A 21,146-nucleotide genomic window follows, 5' to 3' on the forward strand; every position below is an offset into this window, starting at 1 on the left:
TTTTACTTATAAAAAACTAAAAAAAAAAAAATTAATTACATGGCCAAACGAAATCCAAAGAATCAGAGTTTGACATCTAATATAATGTTGGGGCAAAATTGGTGTTTGATATAAGTAAATACCAAAGTGGTTAGTATGTAACAAAGAAATTAAAATTTGAACCAAATATTTTTGTAAGATTTGTTTAAGGTAACAAATGTATATATATTACAAAGTAGAATATATGTAACAAAGGAATTAAAAATTGCATAATGATCTAGCTCAAAATTTTAAAAATAGAAAAAAAAATGCAATATTATTTTCCATGAATTATATGGCAGACAGAAGTGAGACACTGGTACTGTGTGACTCTCTATGATCCCAAAATGGATGATCCTCTTCCATAACATATTGATCATGGCTGCCATTCGACACCAGCTCGGCTTTGTATCCGTCGAATTTAACGTCCTTTTGACTATGATGCAGAAGACGATGATGATCACCGGAGATCACGTGTTTCGAATTCCCAACGTCGATGTTAAAACTACCAAATCCTTTGATTCCCATGCTAAGTTTCCTTGCCTTGGCCCTCTCATCCGCCAGATACGACTTGTCTTGGAGAAGCCTTCTTATCCTGTCTGATTTCTCCTTCACACTCAATCCCCAATCGAACCTGTACGTTTTAAGAAGTTTACAAATTGATGAGATTAATCAAGAAAGACGTACGTGTTGTACATGTAGCATAACCCTATTAATGTTAAATAGGATGAGACGGAAGAAAATAATATATATTGATATGAACGTACCCTTTGTGGTCGACATAGTGTAACGTAGCCATATGTGTAATAGTTTGGTGATCAGTTTGAAATTCCTCAGCGACTCGTAGAGGTCCATGGGTGAGCAGGTATTCCAACACCACAAGAGCATTATAAGAGGCCCTCCAATTCCATGTTTCAAATTTTGACAACCTGAATTTTGTCATTCAAATACTAATTAATTTCACTCTCAAATTAGTTAATATAACCCTTTTTCTTAATTTGTCTAGCTATTAAAGATTTTGAGAACTCCGCCTCAAAAAACTCATGTAAAAAAAAAAACTAAATTATGATTTCAGTTTCATTACACTAACCTTGTCTTTCTTTTTCTTTTTTCTTTTTTTTTTTTGTCAGTTTTGATCAAATTTCTAACGTGACGTTTATGTGTGCGGAACCAAATCAAAACTTATAAAGAACAAATTAAAAGAGCGATCATATGTATATATATTGCAAACCTGTGATGCAGGATATGGACGATTCTTTCGTAATCGTCGACCTCGAAAGCGGCACGAGAGATGATCCTCATGGCAGACGCATCTTGTGCACATGAATCTCCATTTGTTATTTCTTCTGTCAATCTAATAATATATATATAATCAATTAAGTACCAAATTATTTATATATTATTCAGAACCGAAACTCAAATTATAATTATAAAATGCATGCATGCATGAGATTTAATTCATAAACCAACATAAATAGCTTACAATTGTGCAGGTGTAGCATCCATTAAAACCAATCTGGCTCTCTTCAATATTTTGTCCTTCAAGAACAGCGAAGCTTGCCTCTTCAAATCTCCCATCAATCCCGAAGCAGAACCCATTTTAGTCTTAATTATTTCTCTCTCAAATTAATCACCAACAATTCTAATTATATTTCAGGAGCTTCGTCTATCTATATATATACGCACATACCATGCACTAGTCTAATTAATTATTGATTTCAGCGGTGCTTAATTAACAGCATGCAATATTAGTTGTTATTATTATTATTATTATTATTATTATTATTATTATATGTGTATATATGTAGGAACGAATGGGGAGTAGTTGGGGTGATGTTGAATAATATTCATGACCACTCCATTACCAAAGTATAATGGAACTACACTTGAACCACTCTAGAAAGTGGATTTACGTATATAATTATTAGGCCAACATTATTTTAATAAGTAATTATATGATTTCATTTGACATTATTTGGGTCAACATTTGACAACAATTGTGATTATACTATAAGAAAAACAAAAAACAGGCATTTCAATTGTCAATTTTTGATTGGGTTTTCTTTCTTTGTTTTCCATGTTTGGCTTACGAGTTGGACGGCTTGTGCTTTACTAAAGCAGAAGTGGCCTTATCACATTAGGAAATATAAATAAATAAGTGATTATGAAAATGATTAATATCGTATTTTTATCTATATTTTTTTTTATAAAAAATGAAAAAAAATGTTAATTTTAAAAAAATATATATATATATTTATTAGATAAATATTAGATTATATAAATATATAATGTGTGCAAAAGATCAAGTGTGTGTATATCTATACTATTTTATTTAAAAAAAAGCATGCTAGGATAACTGATTTGGAAGACACCAAAAATTTTTTCGCTTATTACTCTTCAAGGCTTTGGATTGATAGAATTCAATATGAATGAAATAATAATTTATATTTCTCCAACATTTTTTTTTTGTAAAAATCACTCCACACGTTCTATTTTCACATATTTAAAAAACTAAACCCTTCAAATTTTCGGATCTTATCAACTGCTCACATAACTCTTTTTATCCTCCCTTCCGCTCAATTTCTTTCCCATTTTCTTTTACACACGTGTTACATGTGCTATGTTTCTAATTTATATTATATATTTTCCTACTCATAAAGTGTCCATTGATATATATTGCTTTGAGTCCACATATAAAATTCAAAGAGATTGACCATATTACATGATAATATTCAAAATTTGTTTTTAAAGCACTCGTGCCTCGCGGACAACCGAAGGTTGACCATAAACATTTTGTTGAAAAACGTGGTCAAGATTTTTACTATTGACAAGAAGATATTTAATTAATAACAATTAAAATCCTGCTGTGAAAAAGTAAAAATTTATAGTAAAAAGTAAAAACTCCAAAACTCAAAATATATCAAACACTACACTTTATAATTCTTCTCTCTAAAATTGTGTATTTTCTTCACAAATATTGAGGTCTATTTATAGACCATCAATTAAGAAATGTCCAAGAAATAAATATGTCATCTATTACATAATCAAAAATTAAAAATATTATCACATCACCATCACAATAATTTTCAATCTAATTTTAATATATAATTTACAATACTCCCCCTTGTGATGATGATCGTGATATTACGTGTTTGTATACTGCCTCGTTAAAAACCTTACTAGGAAAAATCCAGTGGGATAAAAATCATAGCAAGGAAAAAAGAGTGCAGCCACGTAAACTCCCCCTCATGTTAACATGAGTGATTCTTCACATATTTCGTAGATTGCGCATCCCAATGTTGTATATATGCTTTCTGAATATCGTCGTGGGAAGTGCCTTTGTGAAGAGATCTGATGAGTTCTCACTTGATTGAATATAACAGATATCAATATCTTTATTCTTCTCAAGCTCTTGAGTGTAGGCAAAGAACTTTGGGGGGATATGTTTGGTTCTGTCACTTTTGATGTATCTTTCTTTCATTTGAGAAATACATGCAGCATTGTCTTCATACAACGTCACAGGCTTCTTGTCTACTGATAATCCACAAGAAGTTTGGATATGTTGTGTCATTGATTTTAACCATACACATTCACGACTTGCTTCATGTAATGCAATAATCTCGGCGTGATTTGATGAAGTTGTTACGAGTGTTTGTTTCTTTGAACGCCAAGAAATTGCGGTGCCTCCACGAGTAAATACATATCCGGTTTGGGAACGTGCCTTATGTGGATCAGATAAATATCCAGCATCAGCATAACCAATGATACTTTGATTGATGTCTTTTGAGTACAAAAGTCCCAAATCTGTCGTTCCTCGTAGATAACGAAATATATGCTTAATTCCGTTCCAGTGCCTCTTTGTTGGATATGAACTGAATCTTGCCAATAAATTTACAGCAAAAGATATATCAGGTCTAGTGCAATTTGCAAGATACATAAGGGCACCAATGACACTTAGATATGGTACTTCAGGACCAAGAATAACTTCATCATCTCCACATGGACGGAATGGATCCTTTTCTATGTTTAATGATCTTACAACCATTGGAGTACTTAATGGATTTGATTTATCCATATTAAAACGTTTAAGGATCTTTTCTGTATAATTTGCCTGGTGAACAAAAATTCCACGTTCTTTTTGTTCGATTTGCAAACCCAGACAATACTTGGTTTTTCCAAGATCCTTCATTTCGAATTCTTCCTTCAAGTACATCATAACTTCTTGAATTTCTTTATTCGTTCCAATGATGTTTAAATCATCAACATATACAGCAATAATTACACATCCGGATGTTGTTTTCTTGATGAAAACACAAGGGCATATTGGATTATTTACATATCCCTTTTTCATCAAGTCCTCACTTAGCCGATTATACCACATTCGGCCGGATTGCTTTAACCCATATAATGATCTTTGCAATTTTACAGAATAAAATTCTCTGGGTTTTGAACTTTGTGCTTCAGGCATCTTAAATCCTTCAGGGATTTTCATGTATATATCACTATCAAGTGATCGTATAAGTAAGCTGTAACAACATCCATAAGACACATTTCCAAATTTTCAGACACTGCCAAACTTATCAAATATCGAAACGTAATTGCATCCATAACAGGAGAATACGTTTCTTCATAATCAATTTCAGGCCTTTGAGAAAAACCTTGTCAACAAGTCTAGCTTTATATCTGATATTTCATTTTTCTCATTTCGCTTTCGAATAAAAACCCATTTGTATCCAACAGGTTTTACACCTTCAGATGTGAGGACTATAGGTCCAAAAACATTACGTTTATTCAGCGAATCCAATTCAACCTGGATGACATCTTTCCATTTGGCCCAATCATGACGAGTTTTACATTCACCAAAAGATTTTGGTTCATGATCCCATTTTCATTTATGATGTCACAAGCCACATTATAAGAAAATATCTCATCAATATCTTCTATGTCTTTTCGGTTCCATATTTTTCCAGTATTAATATAATTGATAGAGATTTCACGATTCTCGTCAGTTTGTGGTTCTGACAGAACATTTTCATCATTAGGTATTTCTTCTGGAACACCATTTTCTATTTTATGATCATCGTGCTTCTCTATGCCTTTTCTTTTCCGAGGATTTTTATCCTTGGAACCGACTGGCCTTCCACGCTTCAAGAGTTTTATGACATCATGAGTGTCTTCAATTTGTTTCTTTGGAATTTCAATTCGAGCAGGGGCATTTACAGCGTGTATATATGATTTTGTTACCCCTTTTGTGTTTGCAAATGCATCTGGCATTTGATTTGCAATTCTTTGCAAGTGTACAATTTGTTGTACATCTTTCTCACATTGTTTGGTCCTTGGATCCAAATGTAACAATGATGGTACATACCATGTGATTTCTTTTTCGATGTGTTTCTTTTCTCCCCCTAACACTGGGAAGATTTCTTCATTAAAATGACAATCAGCAAAGCGTGCTGTAAACACATCGCCTGTCTGAGGCTCAAGATATCGAATGATTGATGAACTATCATAACCGATATAAATACCGATTTTTCTTTGTGGACCCATTTTTGATCGTTGAGGTGGTGCAATAGGCACATAAACCATACATCCAAAAATTCTCAGATGAGAGATATTTGGTTCTTTACCAAATGCAAGTTGCAATGGGGAGAATTTATGATATGCACTTGGTCTGATGCGAATTAATGCCGCAGCATGTAAAATTGAATGTTCCCATATAGAAATAGGGAGTTTTGTTTTCATAATCATTGGTCTAGCAATCAGTTGTAGACGTTTAATCAATGATTCAGCTAATCCATTTTGCGTATGAACATGAGCTACAGGAAGTTCAACAGTGATTCCCATTGACATACAATAATCATTGAAAGTCTGGGATGTAAATTCTCCAGCATTATCAAGTTTTATTTTCTTGATTGTATAATCGGGATTGATTTCGCAATTTTATTATTTGAGCCATCAATCTTGCAAATGCCACATTCCGAGTTGACAATAAGCATACATGTGACCATCTGCTAGAGGCATCGATCAATACCATAAAGTATCGAAATGGTCCACATGGTGGATGAATTGGCCCACAAATATCACCCTGAATACGTTCAAGAAATATGGGTGATTTTGTTTGGATTTTAGCTGGCGATGGTCTTATAATAAGTTTTCCAAGAGAACATGCTTTACATTGAAACTTATTATTCTGAAAGATCTTCTGGTCTTTCAATGGATGACCATGCGTATTTTCAATAATTTTTCGCATCATTATTGAACCAGGATGTCCCAATCGATCATGCCAATTTGTTAATATTGAAGAACTATTAACCACCATATTTGATTCGATTGGCCTTATATGTGTATAATGCAATCCAGTAGGGAGCATTGATAATTTTTCAACTACATATTTCTTTCCTGATTTATATGTGGTAAGACACATATATTTCTGATTTCCATCAGTTATCGTCTCAATATCATACCCATGAGAGTATATGTTATTAAAACTCAACAAATTTTTTTTCGATTTTGGTGAATACAAAGCATCATTTATCAAAAATTTTGTACCATTAGGTAACAAAAATGTGCTTTTCCACAACCCTCAATCAAGTCTACAGGACCTGATATTGTATTCACCATTGTTTTTGTTGGTTTTATTTCCAAGAAATATCTTTCATCTCGCAGATTAGTATGTGTGGTACCACTATCTGGTATGCAAATTTCCATGGTATTATTTCCATGTTTGCTCATAGCATTTTCCATATCAAACTTCACAAAAATATAATAAAGAAAAATTAATTACAATGCAAAATATAACATGCTTTATAAGAATGCATGAAAAATATAGCATGTTATATTTTAGTCTCACCAATATATTAATCAATGTTCTCGAAATCATTTGAAAAATCGGCAGCATTGAAATAAGTTGAACCACTTAAATGGTTACTGTTTTCAACAAAATTGGTCTTTTTTTCTTTCCCCTTTATCGATACTTTAAAGAGCTTACATAAGTGCTCAGGGTTACATGACCAATGTCTTGGAGTGCCACATTTATAACAAGCATTCTCATATCTTTTTGAGTGATTTTTATTTTCACTCATATTTTCATGCTGCCTTTTTGTGTGGTTCGTGACGTTCTTTTGAGATTAGTTATTGAAGTAACTATCTCGATTATTTTCATATCCACGGCCGTAACCACGACCGTGGTCATTTTTACGTCCACGTTCATGACCACATCCACTTCCTCGACCACGACCAAAATCTTGTTTATGCCTTTGATTTTGGTTTTTATTTTTCATTACGACATTTGCTTCAGGAAATGTCGTTGATCCAGTGGGTCGGGATTGATGATTTTCATTAACAATTCGTTGTTCTTTTCTAGTGATATCGAGAGCAAAGAATTTAAGTTTTGCCAAATTTGACATGGTGGTGCTAGAAAAATAACAATGCATTTTATTAGTTAATTTCCATTAATATGATAATACAAAATAATGGATAAACGAAGATTACAAGTGCGTATACAAATAGATAAAAAATCTGTGATGGAAAATCGCCGATGAGTACAAAACTCGTGAGCATGATGATCATAGTTGATATGAGAAAAAGCCTTATAAATGCCAAAAACTCCATCTTCTTCTTTTTCGAATAAAAACCGAGGAGAAATTATTTTGGGAGAAAGAATGATTTTGGTGTGATTGAAAATGAGTTTGAGTGAACATATTTATAGGCAAAAAACTAGCCGTTTATGACCGTTTGTGACCGTTGGTGGTAAGAAAAAAATGATTATGAGTTGAATAAAAATTCGTGATAATCATGTAATGCATATAATGATAATCATAATTAAATAATTATGTATATCATATCACATTATTATAATGAGGTGTCATAGACTCCTTTTATATAATATTGTGAAATTATACAAATATGGTTAGTGCATATATACGCAATAAAATATATATCATATCACGTTATTATAAGGTCAGTGTCATAGACAACCTCTTATATAATAACCTGAAATTATATATAGTTAGTATATATACAAAATAAATATATATCATATCACGTTATTATAAGGTCAGTGTCATAGACAACCTCTTATATAATAACATGAAATTATATATTAATATAGTTAGTATATATACATAATAAATATATATAATATCACGTTATTGTTTAAAAACCTTATAGGCTTTTATACTTGTCGTATCCCTTACCGTGAGTGTGGGATGTCGTCTTAACATCCTCCCAGGATTTATAACAAGTTTTGAAAAAAAAACTTATTTTTTGATAATAACATGATATTATATATTAAATATATACACAATAAAAATATATAAACAGTAAAATAAAAATTCTTACTTGTTGAATATTTTTGACTTCTTCTTGTATTTTGAAGCGTCGGAAAATATAGAGAACCTTCGAGCGATCGTGCTGATAACGTGTTGTGAAAAAGTAAAAATTTATAGTAAAAAGTAAAAACTCCAAAACTCAAAATATATCAAACACTACACTTTATAATTCTTCTCTCTAAAATTGTGTATTTTCTTCACAAATATTGAGGTCTATTTATAGACCATCAATTAAGAAATGTCCAAGAAATAAATATGTCATCTATTACATAATCAAAAATTAAAAATATTATCACATCACCATCACAATAATTTTCAATCTAATTTTAATATATAATTTACAATAAATCCTTCTATTTTTGACTACATACAGTTTTTTTTGTTTTTTTTTTTTTAAGAAGAATACAAACTATTCATTAATAACATCATTCTCGACTACATACAGTTTGTTATAGTATTGCAGAAAAATTCTCCGTATATTTTTTTTCACGCGAATATCTCACTTGAAAATTAACATATGATATACATTTGTATTTTTTTGTTTTCAAGTGAGATGTTTACTGCAATATCTTTATATAAAAACACCGAGACTTGGAATCATCCATGATTTTATTATTATGTAGTATTCTCTTTTCTAGAAGTTAGGCACCCAACTCAAAGTTTCGTTTTTTCTTTTTTGGATCGGGCAAGGGAAAATCTCAAACTCGGGACACACAAAGCTTTAATTAATTGAAAACTCTTTAAATTTTAAGTTTTAATATCGTTTCTAATTATTATTATTTTTTCATAAAATTACTTAAATTGTGGATTACTTGTCATATTGCTTCACCCTTGCCATGGCCCTTTGCGAGAAGGATTACTCTTCACCAACTATTCATACATTAGAAAGTTCTATTTTAATAAGAAACTCCCCGTGTAACCAATTCATGTCCATGGAAAAAGAGCCAGTTTGACCTCTCAAGTTTCTTACAAATCAGCAGTTGTCACTCAGGTATGCAAGAACAAAAACAGAAGCTGTCCTAAAAGTTCACATCTTTCCTCGTCCATTATAACTGGTTTTTTACTGCAGAATTTCATCAATCTGCATGCTTAAAAACCCGAGTTGGTTTACTACACTGCACCTCCGATTAAATATCAGCTGTAAATTTTCCACATGCCAGTTCTGTAGCCTAGCGACATGAGAGCTATCTCCCACAACATGTTGGGAATGCTTAATAAGTTAACCTTTGATCCAGGAATTTCAGTCCAATTAACGGAAATCTCGATCACGGGGATGCGAAACCATTTGGACAAATACACTAACTCAACATCAAAGCACCACCTGAAAATCAAGGTTCACAACGGTTATTTCAACTGCACAAGTACTCGAACTATTACCTATATATTCTCTATCCATAATCCCTAGAAGAAGGCACATCACACCATATTGTCATTCCAGCCAGCTGAAAGCTGCCTCAGATCAGTTACTGATATAAAAACAGTGGCAAGCCGGATTCCATAATTGAGCTTATTTAGAAACAATTTGGGGGTTTTACGAAACAATTAAACAGTTTATGTGTACACTTCATTGTCCATTGACTAACTCCATTCATTTTTGTTCTTCATTATAAAACAAAAGCTATATTAAAATGATTACATACTTCAATCATATGATTTCCTCGTTCCACAAATACTCTACTGCATATCATCTATAAAACTTGTGCATTCCTCATTATGTTTCATTATTTATTACTACTATTCTCATTTTAAAGCTTCCTGTAGGTAACTCATTTTTTCTCCTTGGAGGAATTCACAAAGGTCTTAAGGGTTTGATCCAGTCTTTCAACCTCGTTGACTTCAGATTTACACGTTTATTTCTGGGTGCACAAGGAAGATAGCTCTTTCAGTAAAACATGTCCAACATAGATGATAGATCACATTTAAGATTAGGTTACAAAAGCTTTTAATATCAAACTCAGAATATCACACCTCACCTAGTCATAGACTTAACCAGGTTCAAATTGAAAAATTTAAGAAATACAGCAAACTTTCAGAAAACGAGATGCAAAATGATAAATACATGCAACACTGCTCTAAATTCTTTTTTGACTCTATGCTGGCATGAGATCAAAGAGAAACTTACCGTTTCAAGCGGACATTCATGAAAAGCTTCCGCGCAGCAGCTCTGGTGAACATTTTAAAACCACACTGAAACACGAAGAAGAGCTTCTATGACCAAACTTAAGACGTATGATATATTTAATCTATACTGCCATTTTTTCAGGTTTCCAAGAGTCGGAGAGAATAGGAGAGTGCATTAGAGAATGTCCATCCGACAAACAAACATAACTGCAACCAAATGATATGAAAACATAGAAATAAAATTGATATGGGGATAAAAGACAGTCTCGGAGAAGCTGTAGTACCTGTGTGTCGCGAATTCCAGAACCGGCAGCCAACAGAACTACGAGATGAAATCCCTTCATCAAGAAATTGCGATACCACTTTCTCTGAAACATGAGATGATCCTCTGATTAGACTTGAACTACACACTAGCAATTCATATGAAATAGATTTAACCACGTCATAATGCAAAATAGCAATTATACAGCCAAAAGACTCAACTGTTGCCAAAGCCTTCTCCTCAAGGTGAGCACGAGACCCAAAAGCAGCAATTGGGACATCCGAGATTCTCACAGTTGAATCGGAAGCTATAGAGTCTCCAAACTTGCGCTCCTCCTTAGCAAGTGCGAGAATCTGACGAGGAAACCATCTATTATGTCATTTTTCCTGATCAAAAGCCTGCCAAGTGACGGGTTTGAATCGTTTGAAGCAAACTTGACCACTAACTACAAGCCAAAAGACACATGAAGGCGATCGGAAGCTGACTTCCGGTAAAATTCAGGAGTGAGGACAAAGACAAAAGTACCACCATTAGAAAACAAAAATAAGTAAGAGGATCGAATGGAATGTTCAGTGAATTGGAGACATCGGACCACACTCACTGAGGCCCCCAAAACCTTCTGGTCAAAATTATGACAAGACAATTGGTATGGGTACCAAACTATCGATCAAAACCGAAAAGAAATATCACACACACAAATATAACATTTTGTGTAAGAACCAACCTTCCCGATCGTGAAAATGGTCACCAACCTGATTTTCTAGTTTCTCAAGGTCACTCACTTTAGTTGCCCCATCAGCATCAAGCATTAATATTAGTTCACCACGTGAGTGGAGCACACCCTGTTTGGAAATGCTTTCCAAGAGCATTATGATTCAATGACAGGTCATTATAGAAAATACAACATACTGGGTGAACAGATTTTTCAGAATTGACTCACTTTTCTTATTGCTTCACCCTTCCCATGGTTCCTTCCAAGAAGGACTACTCTTATATTGTCTATGGTGTACCTCTTCACATAGTCAAAAGCTACTCTTTTGGTTCCATCAGCACTTCCATCATCAACAATCACCACCTGTTCAAGTATTCATTCATTAGAAAGTTCTATGTTAGAAAGAACCCATTTCTCTATAATAGGCGTAGAAAATAGCATGACGCATCCTCAGGGCACACATGTACCAGGATGAGAGAATCTGCTGCTTTTACATATTTCACAAATATGGAAGCTAGTTCTAGCGAGTACCCAAAAACCCACCTTAAGGCAATAACAACTTAAATAGAGAGGAATGGTGATCAAGAATTATTGGACAATAGTCAAAGTGTCCACACAAGCTTAGAGGGCTCTCATCATTTGATTATTGACAAGGAGTACAAGACTGGGCATGGGAATTTATGATCGTTACTGCTGTCACTTAAACTTTACAAAACTGGGAATCTTGCTCATTGCCAGTGCAATGTCTAAAGAGATGAAAGTAAAGATCATCCATGAGAGAAAAAAAAACAAGTAGGATGTAGCACAGCCTATACCATGATTAAACAAAAGGATAAATGTAATAAATTTACATTCTCAACTCATAAATCAAATTATCTAGTTGCAAGCACATGACAATAGAAGTAAAAACTGGTTTCAATTTAGGTTCGTATAACTACCCCAGCTCCAATTACGATTTCAATCCTATGAACCGATGTTTGCAAATATTGGATATCGTATAATCAGTTACCCGCTCAGGGACGTTTTCGTTGGGAATGAGGTATAAGAAGACCTTGAGCTCATATTTCTTTTAACAGCATAAACAGCAGATGGCAAACTAAACAAGCTCCATTTAATACATGGTGTGTACAGCAATGAAACTAGCCAAGTAGCTATACATGCAGTCAAAAGAAGCACCATTTCAGTTAGATTAATATATTTGCACCTTTGCTCCGATGGTGGAGTACACCCAAGATATAAATCTTAGTTTAGCCAAAGTCACCTGGGAAACGTCATTACCCCCTAATGCAAGTGATACAAGAGATTTAATAGCTTTCAAGCAATAACTTGGCCATTATTCACATAATTTATAATCAGCTCAGTAAACATTATTGTATACCAATCATCTAAATCGTATCAACAATAACATTCAGAACTACAAAGTTGAAAACCAGGCAGCTCTGTCAGACAAAGCACAGAAAAATTAAAAAATCCAAACAATTAGACTCTAAGAGAACCATCGTAAATCTTATTCACTCCACTTCTGTTGTTGTCGGTCTTGCACTCACAGTGTTCCACAGTTAGGAAGAGATTGCCAATCCATTAACTAAACTTTTTATCCACACTTGAGGGTTAACTTTCAAGTAAGACAATGCAACACTTCTAATGCAAGAAACCAGCCCTGATGATGCAGCAATGATAAATAGAAAGTTGAATTTACTAAATTACCTCATATGAAAAAGACTTGTCCTTTGCTGAACGTTCTTGAAGATAGCTACAATGAACCATTGGAAAACTTATAAAAAATTTACCTCTACAGTCAAGACAAATATATTTACTGGAGAAGAATCAACAATTTCATACCCTATAGTTTTTTAAAAAAGCTGATTTCATATCAAAAGTTTCATCCAAGTTTGAGCATGTGTGTCACTGTCTGATAATAATGGATTATTCGTAGGACAGGAAAGATTTACGTTTCACTGATCAGAGTCAATAGAACCAAATAATTTATACTTATTTTACTATATCCTCTCAGAGCAATACGCCTCAATCCTGATTAACCTTTTGCTCACCACATAAAAGTACATACAATAAAATCAGGGAAGACTGTCATAAATCATTATAATATGTGATACTGAAGCAGAGAAGGATGATAAAACTATATCGTGATAAGGCAAGTTTCAGTCTCCTAACAAACTGTAACTATGCATGAGAACCACCCAATTTGATACACATAGCTAAATTACAACTTTGATATCATGCAAGCAAGGATTATAATGAAACATGTACAGATTAATGACGCAAAAGTAAAAAGAAGAAATGTTGTTTACTTTAAGGTTTCATCAAGAGCTCCTGGAAGCCTATACTCCTCGTTGTATGCTGGAACTATCAAAGAAATATACTTCTCAGCAGGATCAAGGATATGAGGGCACTTCACCTGTAAAATAGAAATTGAGCACAGCAGCAGAATCAAAGCCCTGTTCATAAATGTAATGAACTATAGCCAGGTACAAGGAAATGTGCCTCAAACTAAACAGAATAATGCAGTGCAGCGTGCACTATAAATATTTCCCTGTTTTCTGAACGAGTACCCTTCTTGATATCATGTGAGACTCTTAAAATTGTTTGAAACATAAACAAGATGTGAAAAGACAATGACTTTTTGCCAAATCTATTTCAAAGTACTTAACAAGATAATCTTTTTCAGTCCCTGTTGTTCGATTTTAGTCAACAATCAGAAAATACTGCATTTTTTTTTATTAAAGTATACATTCCTGCAAATCCTCTGGAAACTAGTCAATTACACAGCACTGAGAAGCTCATCCAAGTCAACTATACTGTCCATCGAGTTTTCATACAGAAAAACCAATCCAAGTGAATGAATACCACAATCCCGATAAAATAACAATGAAAAAAAAAAAGGTTGAATCGGGACACCTACCGGCTTCAATGAATTTGGATCTTCAAAGACAGGAGGGGCCTCAACATGACAGCTTAAAAAGCCAAAAAAAAAAACGCATAAAATAACAAGTTTCATAAGAAAGTAAACAAGAAATCCGACGAGTGATTAGAGGCAGACATCATACGTGTGGTTATACTTTCTTCTAAAGGTTTCGAAAACAATAGCGGATGCTAATGCAACAGCCAAAACCGAAGCCAAGATCAAGACCAATTGAAACAAAATCCATATCAATTCCATTCTCGTTCAAATGGTTTAATTTCTCTGATAACTCCCACAATTTCGAAGGCAACACAGAAAAATAAATTATTTATTCGAACCCAATCCAATCCAAATCAGGGCTTTTGCTAAATTTGCGAGTTTCTGTAAAATATTTGTTTGGCTCACTAGTAGATTACTGGGCGTCAAAATGGGCCACGGCCTACAACCAGTTCTAACTCATCATTAGGCGGGGCGGGGCGGACCGACCCACATTTTAGGTGGGTTGGGAAAACACCAACCCAACCCACCTATTTTAGGTGGCAGGGCGGGCCAATCCGGCGGACTCACGTGTAAATTAACGGGTTTTTGCGGGTTAACCCGCAACCCACCACAACCAGCATTAGGCGGGTCGGGTCGGGTCGGGTCGCCTTTTAGGAGGATTGGTAGATTGTCAACCCAACCTACTAATTTTGTATGGTGGGACGGGCCAACCCAACGGTCCTAACTTATTTTTACACCTCTACTCACTAGGCTTTTGCGGTGATTTTAAACAGATCACAAAATCTATGTGTTGTTCAAGTCAATTTTACCAAATAGATTATCAATTTAATTCATTTGGGGAAATTCTAAATAAATCCCAAAGCCTATTTTCAATTATCATTCCGGACATTATTATTACGTTGAAAATGAAATAAGCTAGAAATTGAATGAGATTGACAATAGAATGAATGTTATATTTCATTCCAACCATTGATACCAATTGAACTGAAATACGAATGAAATGGAATTATTTTTAATAAAAAAAATTATATTTTAAATATATATCAAAATAATAGTTATTTATACGCTTTTTATTATTATTATTGATGATGAATTAATTATTATAAAATTATCATTATATATTTTAACTAATTTAAATTTATATTTTTATAATGATAATAATAATAATTTTATTATAATAATAAGATACAATTATAATATTATTTTTTAATTTTTTTAATAAATAAATGATATTATTTATTATTTTCAAAATAATTAAATAACAATATTTTTATAATACATAAATAATAATATCTATTATTAATAATTTTATAAATAATAATAATAAATAAATAAATCATAATACTAATAATTAATATTAAAAAATTATTATTAAACTATATGATTATAATAATATATTATAATATATATGTATATTATTATTATTACAATAATAATATACATATATATTATAATATATTATTATAATCATATAGTTTAAATTAGTTTAAATAATTTAAATAAGAATTTGTATATAAATATTGAAATGAGTGGTAGGAATGATTATTCTCATCCAATGGGTGTGATGGCTATTTATGAGAATAGTCATTCTAATGGGAATGAACATTTCCATTCAAATGTCAAACCAAACATGAGTATAAAAATGAGATGGGAATGCTCATTTCATTCCAACTTCATTCTCTCATACCAAGCATGCCCTCAGACTCAGAGACGGAGCTAGAGGGGGGCGGTGGGGGCCGTCGCTCCCCCTCAATTTTTCCAAAATTTTTTGTATATATATTATATATATCATATATATAATTAATTAAATAAAAAAATTAAAAATTCTTTTTATATTTGTGAGATCACTGTATATTTTTCATTAATCCCGCAAGAGCAAACTCTGTTGAATCCGACATTTTGGTGATAACAAACAACAACTCATTGTATAGGAATGTGCTGTCAATCTTTTGTATTTCAGGAATCTACTACAACTCCTACCGCAACCGTCTAAACCCTTCAAGTTATCTACCGGAAGCTTGTCAACCGCCTTTGTCTCTCGACCGGTTGCAGTCACAAGCCTATCGACTGGTTATTCAAACCAGCAGAGGATAAATCTATCTACCGGTAGAATGCCAACTGCTTATCAAGATATCTCAAGACAAGTACTTATGACAAGACGTTCATTGCAAAATCTTTATCAAAAGCAGAACCGGCGTATCAGAAGATCTGTTGACTCTTGCATCGAGACAACAGGTTGCACTAAAATGGCAAAAATGCAGAATGGCTACAGATAAAGCATTCGACCGTTTATACCAGTTTTGGACCCTGGAAGCTGTCTGCATTTAAAGAAGTGTACGATCTTCATGCAGAATCATCAATGCATTTATGAAGCATTAAATGTGCATTCAATGCAGCATCAGAACGTTCAAAATAAAGACGTTGATGATTGACCTATATAAAGGGAAGATTGCTCAAGAAGTGTAGAGTAGACAAGCAACTCGAAAAATCTCAATCAACTCAATCACTTGAATACTATCAGAAGTCCTCATCTGATACACTGTAGCAATACTTGAGCACACTTACAAGATCATTCACTTGCTGCTCAAATAAACCCTCGCCTACAGTTTACATATCTGATCTTCAAGGATCATCCTAGGGTTTCCAAGCCTCTCGACCGCTCTGCAGTTTGAGAAGCTCAACCGGACTGTACTCATTATTGAAGAGACTTGAAGCTACTCTGAAAGCTTCCACCAGTCTGATAAGAACTGAGAATCTTATCTGTGTAAATCTAGGAGTTTCGGATTAGGCATTGGATAAGTCCTAAGTCTGAAGTGGGTGTATTGCAAGACGTTGTAATAACCAAAGTCTTCTAGTGAATTCCTTCCTAAGTGGAAGAAGGGGAGACGTAGAAGGATTAAGTCTTCGAACTTCCATAAATCGTGCCTTAGTCTTTACTGCTATTTATCTTACATATTGCTCATACATTGTGTTATAAACTTTGCATCACTAAAACCTCTGAACTATTTCCGCACTATTTAAGTTGTTCAAACCGTTTTAGAAGTTGAGAAAACAGATTAAGTGAACTAAACTTTACTTAATCATTTTGAAAAGAAAGAAGAAAAGTTTCAGAGTGTATTCACCCCCCCCCCCTCTACCCTCTGAACCGATTCCAACAAGTGGTATTAGAGAGGGTTCCTTTCTCAACTGCTGATCTAAAGTTTTAAAATCATGACTTCTTTCAACAAAATTCCTATGTTTTCTAAAGAAGATTATGATGACTGGAAAATTCGCATGCAGGCACATCTTGCAGCACAGGACGATGACATGCTATATGTCATAACAGACGGTCCTATCAAAATCATGAAGGTCAACCCAGCTCTAACCGATGGTGCAGGACAAATGATTGAGAAACCAAGAGCTGAGTGGACTACTGAGGACAAAAAGAAGGCCAATCTTGACAATGTGGCCCGGGATATCCTATACAAAACACTGGACAAGAACATGTTCAGCAAAATCAAGTCATGCTCCACAGCAAAGGAGATTTGGGAGAAGCTCACTTAGCTGTGTGAAGAAAATGACCAGACTAAGGAAAACAAGCTCACCATGGTCATTCAAAAATATGACAATGCCAAAATGAAGCCAGGGGAAACCATGGCTGAATTTGATGAACGGTTCAGTAGTATCATTTGTGATCTTATTGCTTTAGGAAAAACTTATACTAACCGTGAAATTGCTGTGAAGGTTATGAGAGCTTTGCCCAAAGAATGGGAGATCAAGACAGTGGCCATGAGGGAGTCAAAAGACTTAAGCAAGGTTGAACTGCATGATCTCTTTGCAGATCTCAAAGCCTACGGGTTCGAGCTCAACATGAGGACAGAAGATGAACCATCTAACTCTCAACCAACCAAGGCCTTAACCTCAACGGTGATGCGTCCACCGGTCGAGGAAGCTCCAAAGAGATCAGCTGAGCAAATCAGCAACGAAGCCATGACACTCTTTGTCAAGAAATTTGGTAGATTTATGCGTAAAAACAATTCTAAATTTAAAAATTATCATAAATCGGACCATACAGACGATGGTCCTACTTGTTTTAACTGTGGCAAGCCAGGCCACTTCATTGCAGATTGCACCAAGCCTAAGAGCAATGATCAGAAGCAAGTCTTCGAAAGAAGAAGGGGCAAGGAGGACAAGAGGACGTTTAGAAAAGGAAGAGACCAAAGGGTTCTAGTAGCAGACGAAAGCAAAAGCAAGTGGGCTGAGTCTGAGTCTGACAACCCCAATACCGGAAGCTCTTCAGATGACAGCGATGATGAAAAGGTGGAATGCCTTATGGCTGACATCGAAGAAGAAGCTGAGGAGGTATTTGACTTCGGTTCACCTGAATTTACTCACAGTGATCTAGTTACTGCTTTACACAAAATGGCTAATGAATACAAAGCATTATCCAAGGAATTCGAGGAGGTAAAGGCAGAAAGAGTTGACCTAAAAGATAAGTCAAGCGAATCAAGATGCATGCAGCGAAAAGAGCTTGATGGTCTTAAGGTCAAGCTAAGTCTGCTGGCTACTGAGAATGACACCTTGAAAAGAGTGTTCCAAGCAACCTTGACTGAGAACAAAAAACTACTTGAAACAATTAAGGCTTGGAATAAATCTTCTGTAACCATTGACAAGATTCAAGAAATCCAAAGACCGGCACATGACAAAACCGGTCTAGGGTTTGGAACAAATGAACAGTCTATGGAATCTTGTATTCAATCAAGCCTGGACAAAGGCAATCTTAACAAAATAAGATTTGTCAGGTCCAGCACAATATATGAACATGATGAGTGCAGCTTTGACAAAAATCAGAAAGTATCTAACGAACAAAGCTCTAAGCATAGAGGGTTGGGATATGTGGATCCCCAGATCTCTAATCAAAGAGGAACTTGGGTCAAACCAAAACCTAATGAAAGAAGAAAGGGAAACCAATCTAATTTCAAAAGGCCATGGAATGAGTCTAACTACTCTAAGAGAAGATGGTCAAAGGAGAAGCCTTACCAGTACTTTAATTGCAGGCCAGTTCAAAAGAGGTACAGGCTAACTGATAAAGATCAAAAAGGCAAGCAGCACACAGCAACCTCACAAGCACACACATTTACTGCTTATCGACCGCACACATTTCTGGACACACACACGGGCAAACCTGTAAGGGTGTTTCAGGTGTGGGTCCCGAAAGGGCTAATCCGACCTAGACCCTACTAGATATGGGTACCAAAAGTTCTTCACTTTTTGCAGGTACTAAAAGTCCAAACGGGCGAGAAGACCACTTCTATCAAGGACACTACCTGGTACTTAGACAGTGGTTGCTCACGGCACATGACAGGGAATCCAGAACTTCTAACAGAAGTTGTGCTGTGCAAAGGACCAAAGATCAGCTTTGGAGACAACTCCAAAGGTAAAACCATGGGTAAGGGTAAGATTATCCATGGTAATATCATTATTAAAGATGTGTTGCTTGTTGACAAACTGTGCTATAATTTGATAAGTATTAGTCAACTATGTGACAATGATCATTCGGTCGAGTTTCACAAACACACTTGCATCATCAAAAATGACAAAGGTGAGACTCTTATGACCGGTATAAGAGACCTAAACACCTACAAGGTAAACTGGTATTGCTCACATATTTCTTCACCTACTTGTCTTACTGCTCATCATGATAAACATTGGTTGTGGCATAAGCGGTTAAATCATCTAAATTTTAAGTCCATTTCTAACTTGAGGAAGCATGATTTGGTTTCTGGTCTGCCTGAAGGAGATTTTATAAAAGACAAAGTTTGTCCTGCTTGTCAACTAGGAAAGCAGGTGAGAGCAACCTTTAAAAATAAAGGGTGTATGTCTTCTTTCAAATGCTTAGACTTACTTCACATGGACCTATTTGGTCCTATACCAGTAAGAAGCATAGGGGGAATGAGATATGCTCTTGTTGTTATAGATGACTTTTCTCGATTTACTTGGGTCATCTTTCTCTCTTCAAAAGATCAAACTGCACCTCACCTGATTAATCTTTTTAAACGCTTGCAAAATGAACAATCTACTGTGATAGATAGAATCAGGAGTGATAGAGGGACTGAGTTTTTAAACACCACTTTTATGACTTATCTAGATGATCAGGGAATCAAGCATGAGCTGTCAGCTGCTAGATCCCCACAGCAAAATGGGGTGGCTGAAAGAAGGAACCGTACTTTAAAAGAAGCAGCCAGAACTATGATTGCTGATTCAAATGTTTCTCAAAGGCTTTGGGCAGAAGCAGTTAACACAGCTTGTTATACTCAAAACAGATCTATGATTAATAAACGATTTAACAAAACTCCATATGAGATCTGGAATGGCACAAAACCTGATATTTCTTACTTCAAAATTTTTGGGTGCAAATGCTTTATCCACAACAATGGCAAAAATCATTTGACAGCTTTCGATGCCAAAGCAGACGAAGGAACTTTTATTGGTTACTCAGCCGTTAGCAGAGCTTATCGAGTGTTCAATCAAAGATCACTAACGGTCGAAGAAACCATTCATGTTGTTTTTGATGAATCTACTCTCTGTACAGAACAAACTCAAGGGAGCATAAATGATCTGAGTCATAGACTGGAAAACACAAATCTACAGGAAGAGAGTGACAGTGATCCATATCCTCCAAAGAAGGATGATCCAGTTCCTTCTACCGTGTGTGATCAAACAAGGCCAGAAGAGGATCCACCGGTTGATAACGATCCTCCTGCCAATGATGATCCAGTAATCGAGGACGTTCGTCAACCAATT

The 21,146-nt window shown here is 34.7% G+C and overlaps 2 protein-coding genes across 2 annotated transcripts; both read right to left on the bottom strand.

Annotated features, from left to right (window-relative positions):
- Nucleotides 1–222: 222 nt before the first annotated feature.
- Nucleotides 223–1,643, bottom strand: LOC140867733 (epsin-3-like). Its single transcript, XM_073272781.1, has 4 exons — nucleotides 1,502–1,643; nucleotides 1,250–1,372; nucleotides 786–947; nucleotides 223–652 (listed from the first exon to the last, which is right to left on the bottom strand). The coding sequence occupies exons 1-4, from the start codon at nucleotides 1,615–1,617 to the stop codon at nucleotides 310–312; spliced, it is 744 nt and encodes a 247-aa protein (XP_073128882.1). The 5' UTR covers nucleotides 1,618–1,643; the 3' UTR covers nucleotides 223–309.
- A 7,593-nt stretch (nucleotides 1,644–9,236) lies between these two features.
- LOC140865550 (uncharacterized) lies at nucleotides 9,237–14,747 on the bottom strand. Its single transcript, XM_073270225.1, has 10 exons — nucleotides 14,509–14,747; nucleotides 14,364–14,415; nucleotides 13,753–13,859; nucleotides 13,151–13,196; nucleotides 11,672–11,806; nucleotides 11,484–11,573; nucleotides 10,953–11,084; nucleotides 10,754–10,837; nucleotides 10,471–10,535; nucleotides 9,237–9,669 (listed from the first exon to the last, which is right to left on the bottom strand). The coding sequence occupies exons 1-10, from the start codon at nucleotides 14,619–14,621 to the stop codon at nucleotides 9,483–9,485; spliced, it is 1,011 nt and encodes a 336-aa protein (XP_073126326.1). The 5' UTR covers nucleotides 14,622–14,747; the 3' UTR covers nucleotides 9,237–9,482.
- Between the last annotated feature and the right edge of the window lie 6,399 nt (nucleotides 14,748–21,146).

Source organism: Henckelia pumila, chromosome 4, assembly GCF_033568475.1.
Source record: "Henckelia pumila isolate YLH828 chromosome 4, ASM3356847v2, whole genome shotgun sequence".
NCBI lineage: Eukaryota > Viridiplantae > Streptophyta > Magnoliopsida > Lamiales > Gesneriaceae > Henckelia > Henckelia pumila.

What these genes read in the sequence shown, in the direction of transcription:
- LOC140867733 (XM_073272781.1), bottom strand. Translation starts at nt 1,617, where the DNA reads ATGGGTTCTGCTTCGGGATTGATGGGAGATTTGAAGAGGCAAGCTTCG. An exon ending in GTCCATATCCTGCATCACAG is followed by an intron (nt 948 to 1,249) that starts GTTTGCAATATA and finishes GACAAAATTCAG; the next exon opens with GTTGTCAAAATTTGAAACAT. An exon ending in CACTATGTCGACCACAAAGG is followed by an intron (nt 653 to 785) that starts GTACGTTCATAT and finishes TAAAACGTACAG; the next exon opens with GTTCGATTGGGGATTGAGTG.
- LOC140865550 (XM_073270225.1), bottom strand. Translation starts at nt 14,621, where the DNA reads ATGGAATTGATATGGATTTTGTTTCAATTGGTCTTGATCTTGGCTTCG. An exon ending in GCTCTTGATGAAACCTTAAA is followed by an intron (nt 13,197 to 13,752) that starts GTAAACAACATT and finishes GGTTCATTGTAG; the next exon opens with CTATCTTCAAGAACGTTCAG. An exon ending in ATGAATGTCCGCTTGAAACG is followed by an intron (nt 9,670 to 10,470) that starts GTAAGTTTCTCT and finishes CTTGATTTTCAG; the next exon opens with GTGGTGCTTTGATGTTGAGT.